Genomic DNA, 18705 nt, shown 5'->3' on the forward strand with positions numbered 1-18705 from the left:
TGGTTTGTTTGTATCTTGGACCACTTCCATATGCCTGCTTTTTTTTCCTTTTGTGTTTTTTTTTTTTGTTTGTTTTTTTTTGGTGGGAGGGATGCCAACTACAGTGGTGCCTCGCAAGACGAAAAGAATCCGTTCCGCGAGTCTCTTCATCTTGCGGTTTTTCGGATTTAGCGGCTTAGCGGATTAGCGCTATGAGCGGCTTAGCGGGCTTAGCGGGTTTAGCGGATCAGCTGATAAGCGGCTTAGCGGATCAGCTGATAAGCGGCTTAGCGGCTTAGCAGATCAGCTGATAAGCGGCTTAGCGGATCAGCTGATAAGCGGCTTAGCGGATCAGCTGATAAGCGGCTTAGCGATCAGCTGTTAAGCGGCTTAGCGGCTTAGTGGATCAGCTGTTAAGCTGCTTAGCAGATCAGCTGATAAGCGGCTTAGCGGCTTGGGGAAAAGGGGGGGGAGGAAAAAAACCCTGCAGGAACTCGCAAGACATTTTCGTCTTGCGAAGCAAGCCCATAGGAAATTCGTTTTGCGAAGCACCTCCAAAACGGAAAACCCTTTCGTCTAGCGGGATTTCCGTCTTGCGAGGCATTCGTCTTGCGGGGCACCACTGTAGTTCAGAATCTGTACACTTAAGTGGATTTGATGCTCTGGTGCCAAATAATAATAATAATAATAATAATAATAATAATAATAATAATAATAATAATAATAGACTGCTTGCAGTAAGGAATGTGGGAGCATCCCAAGTTGTCTGGAAGTGAGCCTGGATGTGTTTTTAATTTTTCTTGTTTTCTGTTGCATTGGTCGCCATCTAGAGGATTATAGCATGAAGTGATTGATATATAGTGTCATGCTCATGCACAATGCAATCTGAACACTGAGATTTAAGGAGTTCCACAGCATACCCTGGGTTGGTTTCCTTTGAATGAGGCTAATTGGGATTGTTTGTGTGGTTTGTTTGCTTCTTTACACATGCTGGCTGAGCATATAATGCAAAGGTTCAGTGCATTCACATAACAACAGATCCTGCTCTCCCATTAGGTTTCTAGTAAAGGTAAAGGTACCCCTGGCAGGTCCAGTCATGGACTCTGGGGTTGTGCGCTCATCTTGCTTTAAAGGCCGAGGGAGCCGGCGTTTGTTTGCAGACAGCTTCCAAGTCATGTGGCCAGCATGACTAAGCCGCTTCTGGCGAACGAGAGCAGCGCATGGAAACGCCGTTTACCTTCCCACCATAGCGGTACCTATTTATCTACTTGCACTGCTTGCTTTAAAACTGCTAGGTTGGCAGGAGCTGGGACCAAACAATGGGAGCTCACTCCGTCGCAGGGATTCGAACTGCCGACCTTCCGATCGGCAAGCCCTAGGCTCTGTGGTTTAGACCACAGCACCACCTGCATCCCATTTCTTTTGTTGTTTAGTCGTTTAGTCATGTCCTACTCTTCATGACCCCGTGGACCAGAGCACGCCAGGCACTCCTGTCTTCCACTGCCTCCCGCAGTTTGGTCAGATTCATGCTGGTAGCTTCGAGAACACTGTCCAACCATCTCGTCCTCTGTCATCCCCTTCTCCTTGTGCCCCCCATCTTTCCCAACATCAGGGTCTTTCCCAGGGAGTCTTCTCTTCTCATGAGCTGGCCAAAGTATTGGAGCCTCAGCTTCAGGATCTGTCCTTCCAGGGAGCACTCAGGGCTGATTTCCTTCAGAATGGAGAGGTTTGATCTTCTTGCAGTCCATGGGACTCTCAAGAGTCTCCTCCAGCACCATAATTCAAAAGCATCAATTCTTCGGTGATCAGCCTTCTTTATGGTCCAGCTGTCACTTCCGTACATCACTACTGGGAAAACCATAGCTCTAAATATAAGGCTCTGTTGGACAGCCACTTTGCTTTCTTGCATTTATCCCATTTCTAGGGTGCTACAAATGAAGTCTTATGTCTCTCTCCAGACTCAGTGCCAGGAATCCCTGTCTGTTGCCCTCTTTTGTGCCCACACAGACATCTCAGTGATATCCCCTCCCACAGGGGAGAGCAAAGGAAGGGAAAGCCTGCCCTCTTCCAGAAGGTTCCCCAACTATTTGCTCCGGTGACAACAGATCTCTTGAACCTGACCATCTTTTCAGTTGTGCAAAAGCCCAGCCTTGCAGCCAAGGAGAATCTGCTGGACTCATGAGGAGACAAGAGCTGTCTGTGCTGCTGGGTCATGCATATGGCCCATCTAGGGTAGCATCCTGCTCTCACACTGACCAACCAGATGCCTATTGGAAGCACACAAGCAAGAGTACCTTTATTACCTATTGCGATTCCCAGCAGCTGGCATTCAGACGCATATTGCCTCCAACAACGGGGCAGTACATAGGAACCATGACAATCAGTCGAGGTCCAGTTGGTTTGACTTTCCTTAGTGGCCTCTTTCTACAACCAGTGTCACAAAATTTAGGCAGGACCTTTGAGAGATCATTCAGAACCAGACCCATCTTATATTGTGTAATTATTATAAGCAACTGCTGCCAAAAGCTGTGGTTTGCCTTTCCTGCTTGTGGGATGTGAAACACAAGAACAGTCAAGTACAACATTCCTAGAGTGAACATGTTTACACATGGGGAGGAATGTTTGTCCAGCCAGCAGGTAAACTTCCTGTTTCCTTCTGGGCTGGGACAGACTTCCTCTGCATGTGACTAGAGGTGGGCGTGGCCTCACCTGTGCAGTTAACGACAAAAGCACAGGGCAGGGCAGCCATCTCTCTCTCTTTGACTACATGCATTGAAAAAGCAACATCTGCTTAGCCAAAGATGCTCTCTTGACCTCCAGCCAAGAGAGGACAAAGAGAGGATGAGATAGTTTCCAGGTATACGTTACTGTTCTAAGATAAGTCTGCCTTCTGGGATCCAATTGTGAACAGAATGTGAGTGAGTAAACTCTTTTTATACTTTTACAGAAGACTGTGTCATGTCTTATCTTTTATGAGGGAATAAGGGGGAAATACCAAAACAGTTATTAAAGAGGCTTTAGTGAGCCTGAGCAAACACATCCACTGTGAGTTTAAAAAGGGGAATGTTACTCTGGTAAATTGTGAACTTGTTTACACAAGTTGGAAAAGCTATAATCAAACAATACAGTGGTGCATCGCAAGACGAAAAGAATCCGTTCCGTGATTCTCTTCGTCTAGCGTTTTTTTCGTCTTGCGAAGCAACCCCATTAGCGGCTAAGCGGATTAGCGCTATTAGCGATTTAGCGGCTTAGCGGCTTAGCGGCTATTAAAGGCTTAGCGGCTAAGCTGCTAAAAGGCTATTAACGGCTTAGTGGCTTTGAAAAAGGGGGGGAGCGGGGGGAATGGTGAGACTCGCAAGACGTTTTCGTCTTGCGAAGCAAGCCCATAGGGAAATTCGTCTTGCGAAGCACCTCCGCAACGGAAAACCCTTTCGTCTTGCGGGTTTTTCGTCTTGCGAGGCATTCGTCTTGCGGGGCACCATTGTATATCCTCTCCTGCATCCCTGAACATTCCCACACTGATGTGAACAGAGAAAGGGAGGAGACCAGGTTTCAAGACAAAACTCCATCCTTCCTCTCCACAGGTGCTGCCAAGGAGGCTTCCCGGAGAGGTTATGCTAACATCTATGAACAACTAGCTGCATATTCCGGAGGCTTCTATGTGAAGACCACCAAAGGTGAACTTGGCCGGGTCTTGGGCATCATGGAGCTGTCTCTGAATGCTGCCCCTGTCAAAGTGGTCCATAAGCACTTGGATGGATCTCAGCTCTCTTTCCCTGTGGATGAGACCCTCACAGAAATCACTGTCTCCGTCAAGAGCTTAAGCGCCTCAGGATTCACCGTTTTTCTGCTGCAGCCTTCAGGTACGATTTGTTGTAATGCAGAGGATGAAGCAGCGAGCTTTCCTGCAGGTGTATAACTGGGGGCAGGGGCTAGAATTCTGATTCCTGTGTAAGTCACCACCCTCTACATGATGAATGGGGAACCTTTTGCAGCCAGAGGGTTGCCCTTCTAAGCTACTGTCATAAGCAAGCCAGCAGTAAATCACACCAGGCAAGTTAGAGTTAACTCTTTATTAGCAAAAACAGGAGTGTCAGACCTAATGAGCATAGCAACTCACCTCCGGTAGGTCTTGCCCCCCAAGAAGCAATCGGAGACTGCGCCTGCAAGTCACCAATCTCTCCTCTGCTCTTTTCATGCCTCTCCTGGGTCTGGGAGACCAGTGGGGAGGGGAGTTTGTTGCAGCAGGATGGGGAGACACCTGTGCCTCTTCCCCAGCCAGACTCATCTCTGGCTCTCTGCCTTCCTCCTCTCCTGCCTCAGTTTCTGCCTCTGATTCTGGGCTTCTCTCTGCCACAGACTCTCCCAGCTCACTAATCCCTGTTACCTCCTCAGCTTCCGACACCGCCTCTTCCCAATCTTCTCCCTCTGAACCACTCATCATGGTCCCACCACCTCTCCCCGGGCTCTGAGCCTTCTTACCTGACTGGTTCTTCCCAACATTCCTCTGTGTCCAACTAGTCAGCAACATAGCTGTCAACCATCCCTTATTTGGCAGGAAAGTCCCCTATCCCAGCGCCATGTCCCACTGTTGTCCCTTATTGATGATGTCCCTTAAATTTCCCGGGTTTCAAAGGAAGCAGCTCCTCTCCCTCCCTCCCTCCCTCCCTGCCGGCCAGGGAGGAGGGAGGCTCCAACTGTGTTGCCTGGCTGCGTTGCTCACCCAATAAGGAGTCTAAGAACGACTGGGGTGTGGAGCTTGCATGCCTTGTGCCGATCAAGTCGGCCGCGTTGCCTGGGGACTCACCATTGCTCAGCGCTTCCCAGTGGAGAGGTGACGGTGGTTTTCCTTGCTGCATCCCTTTTGCCGGGTTGCTGTGCTGTGGGAACCACCGCTTGAGGCTTCGTTTGGCTGCTGGCTGGGCTTTCTGCCTTTGGCTCAGAGGGGCTCAGAAGTTGAACATACCTGTGCTTGGAAAATCCCTTATTTTGGCTGCTGATCCCTTATTTTCGGGGCTTCTGGTCCCTTATTTTCAAAACTGTAAGTTGACAGCTATGGACAGCAATCTTCAAAGGCCTACATAACAATAGTGTGTGGAGCAATGAGTGGAAATGTTACCTTCATACAGCAGCCTAGTCAATCATACATGCCTCCCTATCTTCCAACCAGACCAAAGCAGGGGCAGTGAGGGCTGTTGTCTGAAGAGAAGGGAGTGGCTGGGGAGAGCTCTGAAATTTTATTGGGGGTACCCATACTTCGAGCTCCGAAAGGGATCCAAACATCACTCTTGTTGCTGCTTTAATTACACAGTTCTGTCCAGTTCTGTCCAGATAGTCTCTTTGTTATTTTCGTCATCTTCTTGTTGTTATATATTCCTTTCTTTGTGATCTCTGATAATCTTCACACGTGGGTTGAAAACAAACATATCCTGTGTGGATTTTACTGTGCAATAACACGATTTATTGGTCTGGCGCGACCCCCGCTAATTGATTTATTGGTCCACAATTAGCGATTTATGGCAGCCCGGCAGGTCCGGCACACTTCCTCCGCGCACCTCTGCTCCTTCGCTCTTTCGTCCAGTCACGCCAGTAGCAGAGTTGAAGCACAGCGATGTAAAACAGCCTTACGTCCTTAGCTTAGCTTCCAGACAAACACACAGAGGCAGGTTTGTCTATTTACAGCTTTTATTGGAACGTTTCAGCCATCACTGCTGGCAGCCATTGCAAAAGCATGCCTCTCTCTCTCAGAGCACAGAGAGAACTGAACTCGACTCCTCCCAGCTCCTCCCACCTTCGAAAACTGATGTCAGAATGCCGTGGCATCATGGGTAAAACTTAACCTGTTAAGTTCCAAATCCCACATCCCCCCTTGCCGCACATTCTGACAAGACCCTTTTGAGTCCAACACCTTTCCCTTTGCCTTGTGCCTCTTTCCAGCATTTTTCCCAGGCACCCGTTGAACCCCTTCAACACTCTCAGAATCACACTGTGCGAAATTTATCCACGCACTTGTGGCCTGATATCTTTCAGGTGGAACACCCTTTGTTGCGCGACTGGACCTTCTAGGCACAAACTCAGGTGTTACTTCTGACTCACCGCCACCAGAAGGTGTGTCCTCAGCATCACGGGATTCCCCCTCTGACTTAAAGCGTTTTCGAATCCTCTCCATTACACTCACAGGAGAACTAGGCTCGCTTTTGGGTGCTCTCTTAACATCTTGTGGAGAAGCTACCGAAACCTCATCCTGCTCCTGACTTTGTTCAGTGACCTGATCGTCATCATCGGATTCTGAACTCTGATCCTGGACCTGGTCCTCATCATCGGGATCAGCCTCTGCTTCCCTTTCCTCCTCAGAATCATACAGACATTCTGAGAGCAGATCACGCTGGACAGCAGTTTTTGACCTTTTATCCTGCTCATAGAACTCAGCGCGTTTACTGATCAGCACCTTACTCTGATCACCTGAAGGATATGCAAACCTCCATGCACGTGCTGCTGGCTCATACCCGCAGAAGATCATTTTCTGGAACTTGGATCCATCTGGCCCCTGCAAAGCAGCAGGTACCGGCACAGACGCACTTGCACCAAACATTCGCAAAAAATGAACCTGGGGTTTCCTGCCATGCAACAACCCAAAAGGTGTGTCACCTACCAGTGAATTGTAGGTACGATTCCAGGTGAAGCCCACATACTTGATTGCCTCCAGCCAAAACCTTGGAGGTAACCCAGCATCTGCCAGCATCACCTGTGCGGCCTGAACCAGAGCCTCCCTTCTCAGCTCTGCCACCCCTTTCTGATTGGGTGAAGTCACTGTGTGACGTATCCCTTTCTTGTGAAAGAATTTCTGCAAAGCAGACCCTGTAAATTGAGCTCCCCTATCACTGGTCACCGTTTGTACTCTGGTGGAAAATCTTTGTTCCACCTCCTCAATCCATCTTTTGATCAGCTGTGCTGCATCATCTTTGGATTTGAGACCATGGGTCCAAGTGTTCTGGGTAAAATTATCCTGCACCGTCAGGAGAAACCTTGCACCTCCCAGACTTGCTTCCCTTACAGGACCCCACAAATCTATGTGGACCAGTTCAAAAGGTTTTGCGGTTACCCTCTTCACCTTTGGATAACTGCATCCTTTTACCTTTGCCAGCCTGCAGGTTTCACAACTTACAGCATATCCACATTCTGTAATTTTACAACCTTTGGAAACCTCAGGCAGCACCTGCAGTTCTTCTAGAGAACCATGAGCTGTTTTAGCATGCCACGCATGAGCACATTGCTCGTGGTTGTTGATTTTTGCACGTAAAGCCTGTGCTTTCCCAACCTTCCCCTCACCCTCCAGAGGTGTTTTAAGAACAAAGAGATCATTTTGCCCCTTTTCAACCTTGGCAAATATCCTCCCTCCTTTGGAGATTGTGCAGACAGCATCTTCGAAACAAACCTTAAACCCCTTTTTCAACAAATAAGGCACAGATAAAAGACAGTGGTGCATCCCAGGAACGGTACAAAATTCCATCGATTCCTGTAAAACAAACACATGTAAGTCAACAAGACATGTTACATTCTTTTTCTGCCCATTTGCAAAAAGCACAGTTTGTCCCTTTGGAACTGCCTTGCAATTCCACATCTCGACTGCAGGGGTCTCTGGAACCATGTTGCGGTTAGCTGCAGAGTCAATAACAAAGCTGAGCTCGGAATTTTCCACACAGCTGCCTTCAAACAACGCCATGCTCGCAGAGACTTGATAAGACTCTTCCCGTTGTTTACCACGGCCACCTGGCTCTGTTCCCCGCCTGCCTGCCTTCCCAGGCCTGTTGCCATGGAAACCCGCCTGGTTCCCATGGGAAGTGTGAACATCCTGCCCCGGCTCTCTGCTCCGGTGGGGGCAACTGCCACTCAGATGTTGCGCCGAATTGCACACGTAGCATCGACGAACTCCAGTGGAAAAACACTGCCCGGGGCTCCCAGCTGGCCTGGCCTTCCTTCTTCTGGAACGGCGCCTCCCACCAGCCTCGCCCCCCCTGAAGCTGCTCTCCGCTTCAGCACAAGTGGAAAGTTTTTCAAACTTGCCTTTGGAACTCCTGCCCCCCCTGATCTGCGCACCAGCGCTCCTTGAGGCTGATTGGGGAATAGGGGCTTCTAGTCCAGCGTCTGCAGGGCCCTGGCCTCCCGCTGAAACTTCGCACACACCTTTCAGCACATTCCAGGCCGCCCACGCTGATTTCACACCCTCTAGGTGGGGTCTCAGTGAAGCATCAACACATGCCTTGAGCATCTCCAGCTCTCTTTGCATTTTCTGCTGGCTATCTTCCGGCAACGCAGCATCACAGCCTGCAACGTGTCCAGCCGCTTTAGCGCTGGGGGTTGGTGGTAGTGGCTCCCACTGGCTTGCTTCCCAAAGCCCATGGACCAGGAACCACCCCTTTATTCTTTGCCTCCAGGTTGCCCAACTCTTTAGAGTGAGCTTTTCCACTGGTATATCCTGGCTCTCTGCCATCTTCTCCCGTTCTCCCAAGGGGCCCAAGCCTACTTACAGCTTATCCAGCACCCGTCCGGAGAAACGATTTCTCAGCTGCTTTTCAGCTCCCAGCTGCTTCTGTGCTTTTAGACGCAAACATCAGGCGAGACTCACTGTAAGCAGCCTCCGACATCCGGCCAGCTCCGTTTCTCAGATCCCAGCTTCAAAGCCCTCCTGAAGCTGTTTTACGACTGTTTTACGAGCATTGGCTGACCTCCCATAACCTGTGCAATAACACGATTTATTGGTCTGGCGCGACCCCCGCTAATTGATTTATTGGTCCACAATTAGCGATTTATGGCAGCCCGGCAGGTCCGGCACACTTCCTCCGCGCACCTCTGCTCCTTCGCTCTTTCGTCCAGTCACGCCAGTAGCAGAGTTGAAGCACAGCGATGTAAAACAGCCTTACGTCCTTAGCTTAGCTTCCAGACAAACACACAGAGGCAGGTTTGTCTATTTACAGCTTTTATTGGAACGTTTCAGCCATCACTGCTGGCAGCCATTGCAAAAGCATGCCTCTCTCTCTCAGAGCACAGAGAGAACTGAACTCGACTCCTCCCAGCTCCTCCCACCTTCGAAAACTGATGTCAGAATGCCGTGGCATCATGGGTAAAACTTAACCTGTTAAGTTCCAAATCCCACATTTACACTCTCCAAGAGCCATATCACATAAAGGACAGACGCCATTTCCACACCTCCAAAAAGAACATTCCCACAGTCTGTCTGTTGATTTCCACAGGCCTGCGAAACTGTATCTCAGGGTGCCCTGCCAGGTCAAATCCACATTCTGATAACCATACATTGACATTCCAATGACCATGGTCCTCCTCCCCTCATCCTCCTGTGAGCAGGCCTGTCTTAACAAATCTCCATTTGAAACTGCGTCACAAAGCTTTCTTTCCATCAGACATTCCCACCAGTCCTCTCTTTGATCAGTAATTTATTTCCACACAGTTCTTAATCTCCTGCTTGTGATTAGTAATTTCCCTCCTCTGGGAGGGAGGATTATTGGGTACTCACACAAGACAAAAAAAGAAAAGTTTTTCCTCCCTCCCCTTTCTGTTTCGCTCCGACATACCGATCTTTTAATGAGGAGTCTTCACTTGATTTATTGTCCAGCCCGTCGTTCCGCTCACAGAGATCCCATTAATCAGCAGTCTTTACTCCCGATCTTCACTTGAAGTATGTGCATTTGCTTCTATTTCCAATTATATATTTCGAGCTGATGCAAATCAGTGCGCGATTCAGAGACAGTGTCTGGGAGAGCCGACTCCACCCAAGGGCTTTGTGCCTAGTGCCCTCACCCCATTCTTTCGAATCTGGGGGTGAATTATGGGCACAGCAGGCAAGGCAGTCCCCCCCATTCCCTTGGGGGGGCAAGGGAAGCTGCATACTCCCATAACAGCCTCTTAATTACCTCGTGTGGGTCGGAGAGATGTTATTGTCGGCCATCTTCCAATGCGCCCCCTGGTGCCCCCCGTGGCTGGGGAGAGCTCTGAGGGCCAGGCATCACTCCATCTCCTGCAACCTTGTTTGTCTTTGTGTCATCCTGTGGCAGGTGCCTCACCATCCACTCACACAGTGATCAACACAGCCAGCCACAAGATTGTGAAGGTGTCCCCCATTCCTGAACGGGGCATGTGGACCATGACTGTCTCTCCCAGGGGTTCCTACGAGGTGGAAATCGGAGGCAAGAGTTTGCTTGACTTTTCCTACCAGATTGTGCAGAAGCAGAAAGAGTACGTGCTTCCGGTGCAGGGAAAACCTGTGGAAGGTAAGTTTTCTGGGATGTGAAGAACCCACACTGAGGGCAGGAGTATCTGGCGTTGCTGGTGTTTTTTAAAGACTTAAAAAAGCACCTATCCTTTTCCAAGAGTTGTACAGAGAATTACTGGATGATGTATTTTCTCTCAAAATACAGTGGTACCTCGGGTTAAATACTTAATTCGTTCGAGAGGTCCGTTCTTAACCTGAAACTCTTCTTAACTTGAAGCACCACTTTAGCTAATGGGGCCTCCTGCTGCTGCTGCGCCACCGGAGCACGATTTCTGTTCTCATCCTGAAGCAAAGTTCTTAACCTGAAGCACTATTTCTGGGTTAGCGGAATCTGTAACCTGAAGCGTATGTAACCCGAGGTACCACTGTATACATTTTGATAATGCATTGGAGCCTATCAAGAATCCTGCAAACTAGCTTCTGATCTATATTTTAGTGTTGGAAAAACGCCCTGGGGGTTCCTGCAGGCCCCCAGAACTCCGAGCGTCCTCCGATGTGCGCAACACTGGAAAAGGTATCTCCCTTCTTCTCCAGGGCACTCCAGCGACATAAATCAAATGATGTATGCACACTATACTTCTAGCGTTACACAGCAAGAAGTGTGAGACATCGTAGATCTAATCTACTATTTATTTACACACTATATACAGACAAAGGAGTAATGGCGTCCGTTCTCTCCAGCTCCGAGAGAACGAAACAGACAGAAATAAACGCAAAAGTACAGTGAAACAGTACCCGCAGCAGAAGAGATAAGATGTTCTTCCTTTCCCAGACTTGTCCCAGACAGGCAACAATCTCATCTGCAGCACGGGCTGCATGAAATACTAACATTTAGTCCAAAAGATGCAGACGATCATCATTTGCTAGATACCGCAGGAGGGGAGAGCGGCTGTCGTGCTCAGGTTCTGCTTGCAAGCTTCCCGTGGGCCTCTGGTTAGCCACTGTGAGAACAGTACAGTGGACCAGGTGGGCCCTTGGCCTGATCCAGGAAGGCTGTTCCTGTGTGCTTCACATTGGACTTCACAAAGGTCAAATTCCTTAATCATCCCTGGTTTGGCACAAGGGCCTTTCCCATCACCTTCCAACTGAAGATAATAATAATAATAATAATAATAATAATAATAACAACAACAACAACAACAACAACAACAACAATATTTTTTTATTTTTTTATAAGATATTTATTAAGCTTTTTTCAAAGAAAGACATAAATTTGCAAAATAGAAAAAATAAGAACAGAGAATTACAATGTTAAAGAAAAAACATAGAAAATATAGAAGAGCTAAAAGAAAAAATAGAAAAAATACAAATAGGAAATACATACAAAATACAAAAAAGACGAAATAGCTAAAAAGAAAAAAGTTTAAAAAACAAATCCAGTTTTCAATATTTATAGACTCATTTGCTTATTTTCTTGACTTCCTCACACCTCCCCTTTTTGTATTCCCATTTATATAATCGTTTCAGCAAATCTTTACCTTCTTTCATTTATCTTAACTTTTGATCTTAACCTATTATAATAATAACAATAACAACAACAACAACAACAATAATAAATTTTTATTTATACCCCGCCCTCCCCAGCCAAGACCGGGCTCAGGGTGGCTAACAACCAATAATAAAAACAAGTTGATTAAAATACAATTTAAAAGATTAAGATACAACATTAAAACATTAGGGTGCAATCTCTTCATAGGAGGAGAAAGGAAAAAGAAAGAGGGGGAGGGAATCAAACTGATTCTAAGCCAAAGGCCAGGTGGAACAACTCTGTCTTGCAGGCCCTGCGGAAAGAGATCAGATCCCGCAGGGCCCTGGTCTCAAGAGACAGAGTGTTCCTGAGTGTTGAGAAGGCCCTGGCTCTGGTTGAAGCTAATCTAACTTCCTTAGGGCCTGGGACCTCTAGGGTGTTGCTATATATGGACCTTAAGGTCCTCCGTGGGGCATACCAGGAGAGGTGGTCCCATAGGTACGAGGGTCCTAGGCCGTGAAGGGCTTTAAAGGTCAAAACCAGCACCTTAAACCTGACCCTGTACTCCACCAGGAGCCAATGTAGTTGGAAAAGCAGTGATGCCAGGGATGAATCCTTCTGTATTTGAGGCAGAACATCTACCACTGAGCTGTGGCCTTTTCTACTTTCATTCAGTTGACAAAAGCTTCTGAGCCTGATCACCTGCTATCTTGGTCTTACTCGCCACAGGAGACCAGCCAAGAGGGTAGTCTAAAATCTCTGCTGTTGCTGCACATGAAGCTACAACAGAGATGAAGTACAAACCAACCACACATGATATCCAGTAAAGAAAATTCTGCTTTCCAGACTGTGAAAAATACAGTGGTACCTCAGGTTACAGACACTCCAGGTTACAGACTCTGCTAACCCAGAAATAGTACCTCAGGTTAAGAACTTTACCTCAGGATGAGAACAGAAATCGTGCGGCGGCAGTGGAAGGCCCCATTAGCTAAAGTGGTACCTCAGGTTAAGAACAGTTTCAGGTTAAGAACGGACCTCCAGAATGAATTAAATTCTTAACCTGAGGTACCACTGTACCCCAATTAGCTCAGGATGCAACTATAAGTCCCAAGAGGGGAAACCCAGCCAGTGTGGTATAGTGGTTAAGAGCAGTAGTCTTGTAATCTGGTGAACCGGGTTCGCGTCTCCGCTCCTCCACATGCAGCTGCTGGGTGACCTTAGGCTAGTCACACTACTTTGAAGTCTCTCAGCCTCACTCACCTCACAGAGTGTTTGTTGGGGGGGAGGAAGGGAAAGGAGAATGTTAGCCGCTTTGAGACTCCTTCGGGTAGTGATAAAGCGGGATATCAAATCCAAACTCAGTGGGGACATTGCATTGATAGCGGAGTAAGAAAGACCAGAAGATCTCCAGTGAAACTAAACTGACTTTCTGCATTTTTGTTGCAGGCTCAAATTACACTGTGTCCCTGAGGCTGATGGAAGATACTAAAGGTGCTAGGATCCAGCGCCTGGTCCCTATCTCTGGATCAGGGAAGCCCATAGATTCCATCTCTCTGAAACAAGCCTTTGATGCCCTTGAAAGCCCCTGGGCGATTGCCCCCGTTTCCTTAGATAACCCAGTAAGTTCTCTCTCCCATGTTTTTAGCTAAAGCAGGGATCTCCAGCCCAGGGTCTGATCACAGCCCTCCAGGCCTGAAGTTCTTTGCCTAGGCAACACTGCTACAGACACTGACAGAAGCGCTGACTTGGGCTCCAGGTTATGGGCGCCCAATGGTGCCCATGACGTAACGTGACATCATGATGTCGTGACACCATGTTGCATCGGCAGCGTGGCGATGCTTCCAGGGCCTCATTTCCGAGACCACTCACACCACTTCCGGTTTCTACCACATTTAGAGGGTCTCGGATGTCGCTTCCGAGACATTGCCAGGTCTCGGAGGCCATGTCCCAGGCCTTGCAAGACCTCCAACGTGACTTCCGGTTTCTACCAGAAGTCGTGTTCCGAGGCTTTGCAGGGCTTCGGACGTCATCTGGGAGGTTGTGTCGGGGTCTGACACGACTTCCAGTAGAGTCCCGCATTGTGGGCACCCACCTATGGACACTGAAATTTGACAGTTGGAAGGTTCAGTTCTCAGCAACCCTGAAATCATTAGCTGTGAGGATATGTGACTGTCTTGAAATGTTTTAAGATGTCTTTGAGACAAGGTGGTGTAATGGTTAGAGCGTTGGACTAGGGCCTGGGAGACCAGGGTTCATGATCCCTGCTCAGCTGTGAAACTCATGGGGTGACCTGGAGCATTCTCTCTCAACCTAATTTACCTCACAGGGATGTTGTGAGGGTAAAATAGGATAGGTGATTGATTTGCTTTTTCTTATTTATTTTCTGCCATTTCCTGCTCTGGGCTTCTTTGGAAGTAAGGGCAGGACAGAAATGTAACAGACGGATAAATACATGAACTAGCCTGCTACCCTCAGGGGCAGTGCAGGACACTGTTCTGTGGCCCGTGTTGAAGTAAGTTTTACCTGCCAATCTGTTGGGCTTTTCTATATGGAGGGAGTCACCATCTTGCCCTTTGCCTCAAGAAGCAAAATGTATTGGGCCACCCCTTCCTGGACCCCAATCCGTTCCGTTACTGAGAGGGAGTGGGGGCCAAGGAGAAGCAGTTGCTCCTCCTCCTCCTTGCTCCTGACACTTGCTCACTTCAGATGTTCGCAGGCCGCAGCAGGTTCAGACTATGGCAACATGACAACAGGCCTTTTCTGTGGTGGCTCCCTGACTGTTGAATGCTCTCCCCAGAGAGCCTTGCCTGGCACCTTCATTCCTTGTCTTCAGGCACCAGGCAAAAACATTCCTCTTTACCCAGGCCTTCAGCCATTAAACAATCTATGGCCTGTTAAAGCTGAGGGGGTGGTTGTTATTATAAATATTTTATAATTATGCTGTCTGTTATTATGTTTTATTATTGATGCTCCATAAAATGGGTTCTTTTTAAAATATTTTGCTTATGAATTTCAGGTTTATACATTTCAATAATTTTACAGCCATTTTCACATTTCAGAACTTGACTTCCTTCCCCCTCTTTCTGTGGTTCCTTAAATTTATTTTTTAATATTTTCTGTATATCCAACTTAATTTGTTCATTTATTCATCTCCTCAAAATGCATACTCTTATAAAACCACAGGTTATTATTTTGCCAATGTTCTTAACTGTTTACAATTTGTTTGCAAATATTCAATAAACCATTTCCGTTCTATAAAAATGGGTTCTCTAATGTTGCACACCACCCTGGGATCTTTTGACAAAGGGCGGTATATAAATTGAATTCATCATCATCAGAGAAAAGCAGGAATGGGAGAACCCTCCAGATGCTACCGGACTACAACTCCCATCAGCCCCAGCCAACATGGCTCCAAAGTCAAGGGTGAGGCGAGATGTAGTCCAAGAACTTCTGGAAGGCCACAGATTCCACAGCTGTGCTGTAAAAGATCAATAGCAGTTGTTCTTTCTCCATTATCTTTTAGACTACCCTGCTGACTGTGGAAGGCCTGTCTCCCGGGAACCTTCCCTTTTCACGAGTCACCAGCTATCCCATCAGCACAGAGTCCGTGCAGATTGTGCCACTGCCAAACCAAGAGAGTGAGTGTGGTTCTCTCCCCCTTTCCCATTGCGATGGAACAAGCCAGCAGCAGATAGAATGTGGTAACGCTGGAGAAGCATCACAGGACCTATAATAAAGCAGAATAGATCCAAAGCAATCTGCAACATGCACACACCCCAGGTGCTTCCTCGCTGCTACCACCAGCGGTGGTGTTTCCTTGCCACTACCACCACCCAAATGCTGATAGCTGTCTATATTACTATTGCAGATATTAATATTGCTCAGATTGAAGCAGTAGGATGCATAAAAACTGACTCCTCTTTGAATAAAAATGGTCCAGGCCCATAAATAAGATTCAGAAGCTTTAATAGACAGAACTTGCTTCAAAACAAACAAAAAAACAAATAACGATACATTCAGATTAGTTGTATAATATCATGTGCACGTCCAGCATAGGTTCCACCTTCTTAAAATAATGAAATAATTCCAAACAGACCTAAAACCAGAAGTCTGTCTCTCACCACACAGACTCCATTAGCCCGGAGCTGTTTTCTCTTCGGGAGACCACATCTTTTGTTCTCTGTGGCTTCCAGAGAAAAACTCAACGGCCAACGCCCCAAAGTGGCGATTTGCAACTGAATACCTCTCTCACATGACCTAAAACTAAACACCAAGTGAGAGCTAACAGAGAACATCAACAGTTAATTATTAACCCACCTAGGCTCTCAGAGAGCTCTTCTTAGCTTCAACATTGCCCAATGGAATTTTCCAGTTAAACCTTCAGCTATATACATACAGGCATTTTCCATTTCAATGTCAATTACACCATTATACTTAACAATTACGAGCATGTCTTCCTATTTCTCCAGATGCAATGTTGCCAGGTGAGAGCCTGGAGGTCTCTGTCATGGTGGTGAACAAGGGGCAAGGGGCTTCATTCTCTTTTGAAGTCTGGGATGACCAGGGTCTCCTGAGCAGCTTTACACCACCCAAAAAATTCCTAAACCCAGGAGAGAGCGTCCTACTCAATGCAACCTTCACAGCAGCTTTAGGGAGTGACAGCTTTACCTCCAGGTAGGATGGCATTGCCCAAATTGTAGGATTGAAAGTCTTGAGAGGTCTGGGAGATGATAGGAGTGTACATGTGGATTGAGGAGAGAGAGGAGGTGTCAGGTTCTGAGGTTCTGAAGGTGTCAGGTTCTGAGGTGTCAGGTTCTGAGGCTCTTGAAGGTTTCAGACAGTGCACATTCACAGCCCTAAGAAGGGGGAGCAGAGGAAGATGGTACCAAGACTCCAATATTTTCTGAGCGAAGAATTAGGAACTGGTGGATCCAGATGACATACTAGTAGGATACGATGATGCAGCACAGCTAAGCTGGATTGCTGAGGGCAACAAAGTATAGATGCTAAACTGTCCCTTCTCATTTATACCCCCCCCCCCGATATAAACAGTTCATAATCACTGGATGTTCTTTCAGCACTGCAACGTTCACAGCTCAAAGCTCGGCAGCTCAAAACTACTTGAAATTGCCCATCATGGTTGTTCCTGAAACTGCCCTGGTGAGTTTTCACTCCACGTTGATTTTTCATGGCCACTGCTAATATCCATATACTGAATCCCAACTGAAGGAACACTCCATTAATCACTGTGTCATCAGTGTGGTGTAGTGGTTAAGAGCAGTAGACTCGTAATCTGGTGAACCGGGTTCGATTCCCTGCTCCTCCACATGCAGCTGCTGGGTGACCTTGGGCCAGTCACACTTCTCTGAAGTCTGTCAGCTCCACTCACCTCACAGAGTGTTTGTTGGTGGGGGGGGATTGTTAGCCGCTTTGAGACTCCTTAGGGTAGTGATAAAGTGGGATATCAAATCCAAACTCTTACTCTTCTTAACGTTATCTGTTCATTCTCTACCAGGCCCCGTTCATGGTGCTAGTTTATCTGAACTCTATCACACAATTCTTGGCTCAGAAAAGTATTTAATGTATATTTGGCGATGAGGTATGTTTAGAAATGAATGCATGGAGATAAAATATAGATGAACACCTATGTATTTCAGTACAAATTTCCATTGTCGTTTGGAAAACCCTTCGTGTGGAAATTGGGCTTGGCAGATTGATGAATGAACAGCATGTGAAACTGACGAAAACGGACTGAGTCTCTAGCTCAGGGTAGCCCTTCTGATTTTGTGGGCTACAATTCCCATCACCCACAGCCAGCATGGCCAAAAGTGAGGAGTTATGGGAGCTGCAGTCTAAAATATCTGGAGAATACCATGCTGGATAAAATTAAGCACCTGCCCTAGTTGATGGTGGCATTTACTGGTGGGTAAAGGTAAAGGGACCCCTGACCATTAGGTCCAGTCGTGGCCGACTGGGGTTGCGGCGCTCATCTCGCTTTACTGGCCGAGGGAGCCGGCGTACAGCTTCCGGGTCATGTTGGCCTGCATGACTAAGCCGCTTCTGGCGAACCGGAGCAGCGCACGGAAACGCCCTTTACCTTTCTGCCAGAGCAGTACCTATTTATCTACTTGCACTTTGACGTGCTTTTGAACTGCTAGGTTGGCAGGAGCAGGGACCAAGCAACGGGAGTTCACCCCGTCGCGGGGATTTGAACCGCTGACCTTCTGATTGGCAAGCCCTAGGCTCTGTAGTTTAACCCACAGCGCCACCTGCGTCCCTTACTGGTGGATACTCTTTGGTATTTACCAACCAACATGTTCTCTACCCAAACAGGAAACAGACCAGATCTCACCATTCCACGTCCTCCTAGACTTTAACATGCCTTGTGCAGGCAGCATGCAGCACAGACATACCTGCTCTCAGCGCCTTTGGTACATGAGCTTTGCTGCTAAGGATGCTCAAAGTGCTGTCACTGTCCGTGCCACACCAGAGGGATCTCAACTATCTTGCAACCCACAGGGGGCTGGTGGCAGCAAGGAGGTCATTTGTCACTATTGGTATGTATGTCCATGGGGCTCCTCCTGATGACCTGTTAATACAACATTTCCCATCCTGATTCACTTTGATGTTAGATTATTGAGCCTTTACATATTTGCATCGAAGGAGGAGGCCCCATTCCTGTTCCCTGAGGATAAAGGTAAAGGTAAAGGGACCCTGACCATTAGGTCCAGTCGTGGCCAACTCTGGGGTTGAGGTGCTCATCTCGCTTTATTGGCCAAGGGAGCCGGCGTACAGCTTCCAGGTCATGTGGCCAGCTTACTAAGCCGCTTCTGGCGAACCAGAGCAGCGCACGGAAATGCCGTTTACCTTCCCGCATGTGTGGTACCTATTTATCTACTTGCACTTTGACGTGCTTTCAAACTACTAGGTTGGCAGGAGCAGGGACCGAGCAACGGGAGCTCACCCCTTC

General features: G+C 47.7%; 1 protein-coding gene across 2 annotated transcripts in view; it reads left to right on the forward strand.

The window, feature by feature from the left end:
* The window catches only part of LOC114592058 (von Willebrand factor A domain-containing protein 7-like), a 44688-nt gene that overhangs the window by 23035 nt on the left and 2948 nt on the right, over positions 1-18705 (forward strand). The window contains exons 10-16 of one of the 2 annotated variants that reach the window (XM_077921125.1): positions 3564-3842; positions 10050-10265; positions 13182-13354; positions 15259-15373; positions 16205-16409; positions 16814-16895; positions 18069-18292. In XM_077921125.1, the coding sequence (XP_077777251.1) occupies positions 3564-3842; positions 10050-10265; positions 13182-13354; positions 15259-15373; positions 16205-16409; positions 16814-16895; positions 18069-18292 (1294 nt within the window). The remainder of the gene's footprint in view (positions 1-3563; positions 3843-10049; positions 10266-13181; positions 13355-15258; positions 15374-16204; positions 16410-16813; positions 16896-18068; positions 18293-18705) is intronic. The other variant, XM_077921130.1, reaches the window with a different exon arrangement.

Source organism: Podarcis muralis, chromosome 2 (genome assembly GCF_964188315.1).
Source record: "Podarcis muralis chromosome 2, rPodMur119.hap1.1, whole genome shotgun sequence".
Lineage (NCBI taxonomy): Eukaryota > Metazoa > Chordata > Lepidosauria > Squamata > Lacertidae > Podarcis > Podarcis muralis.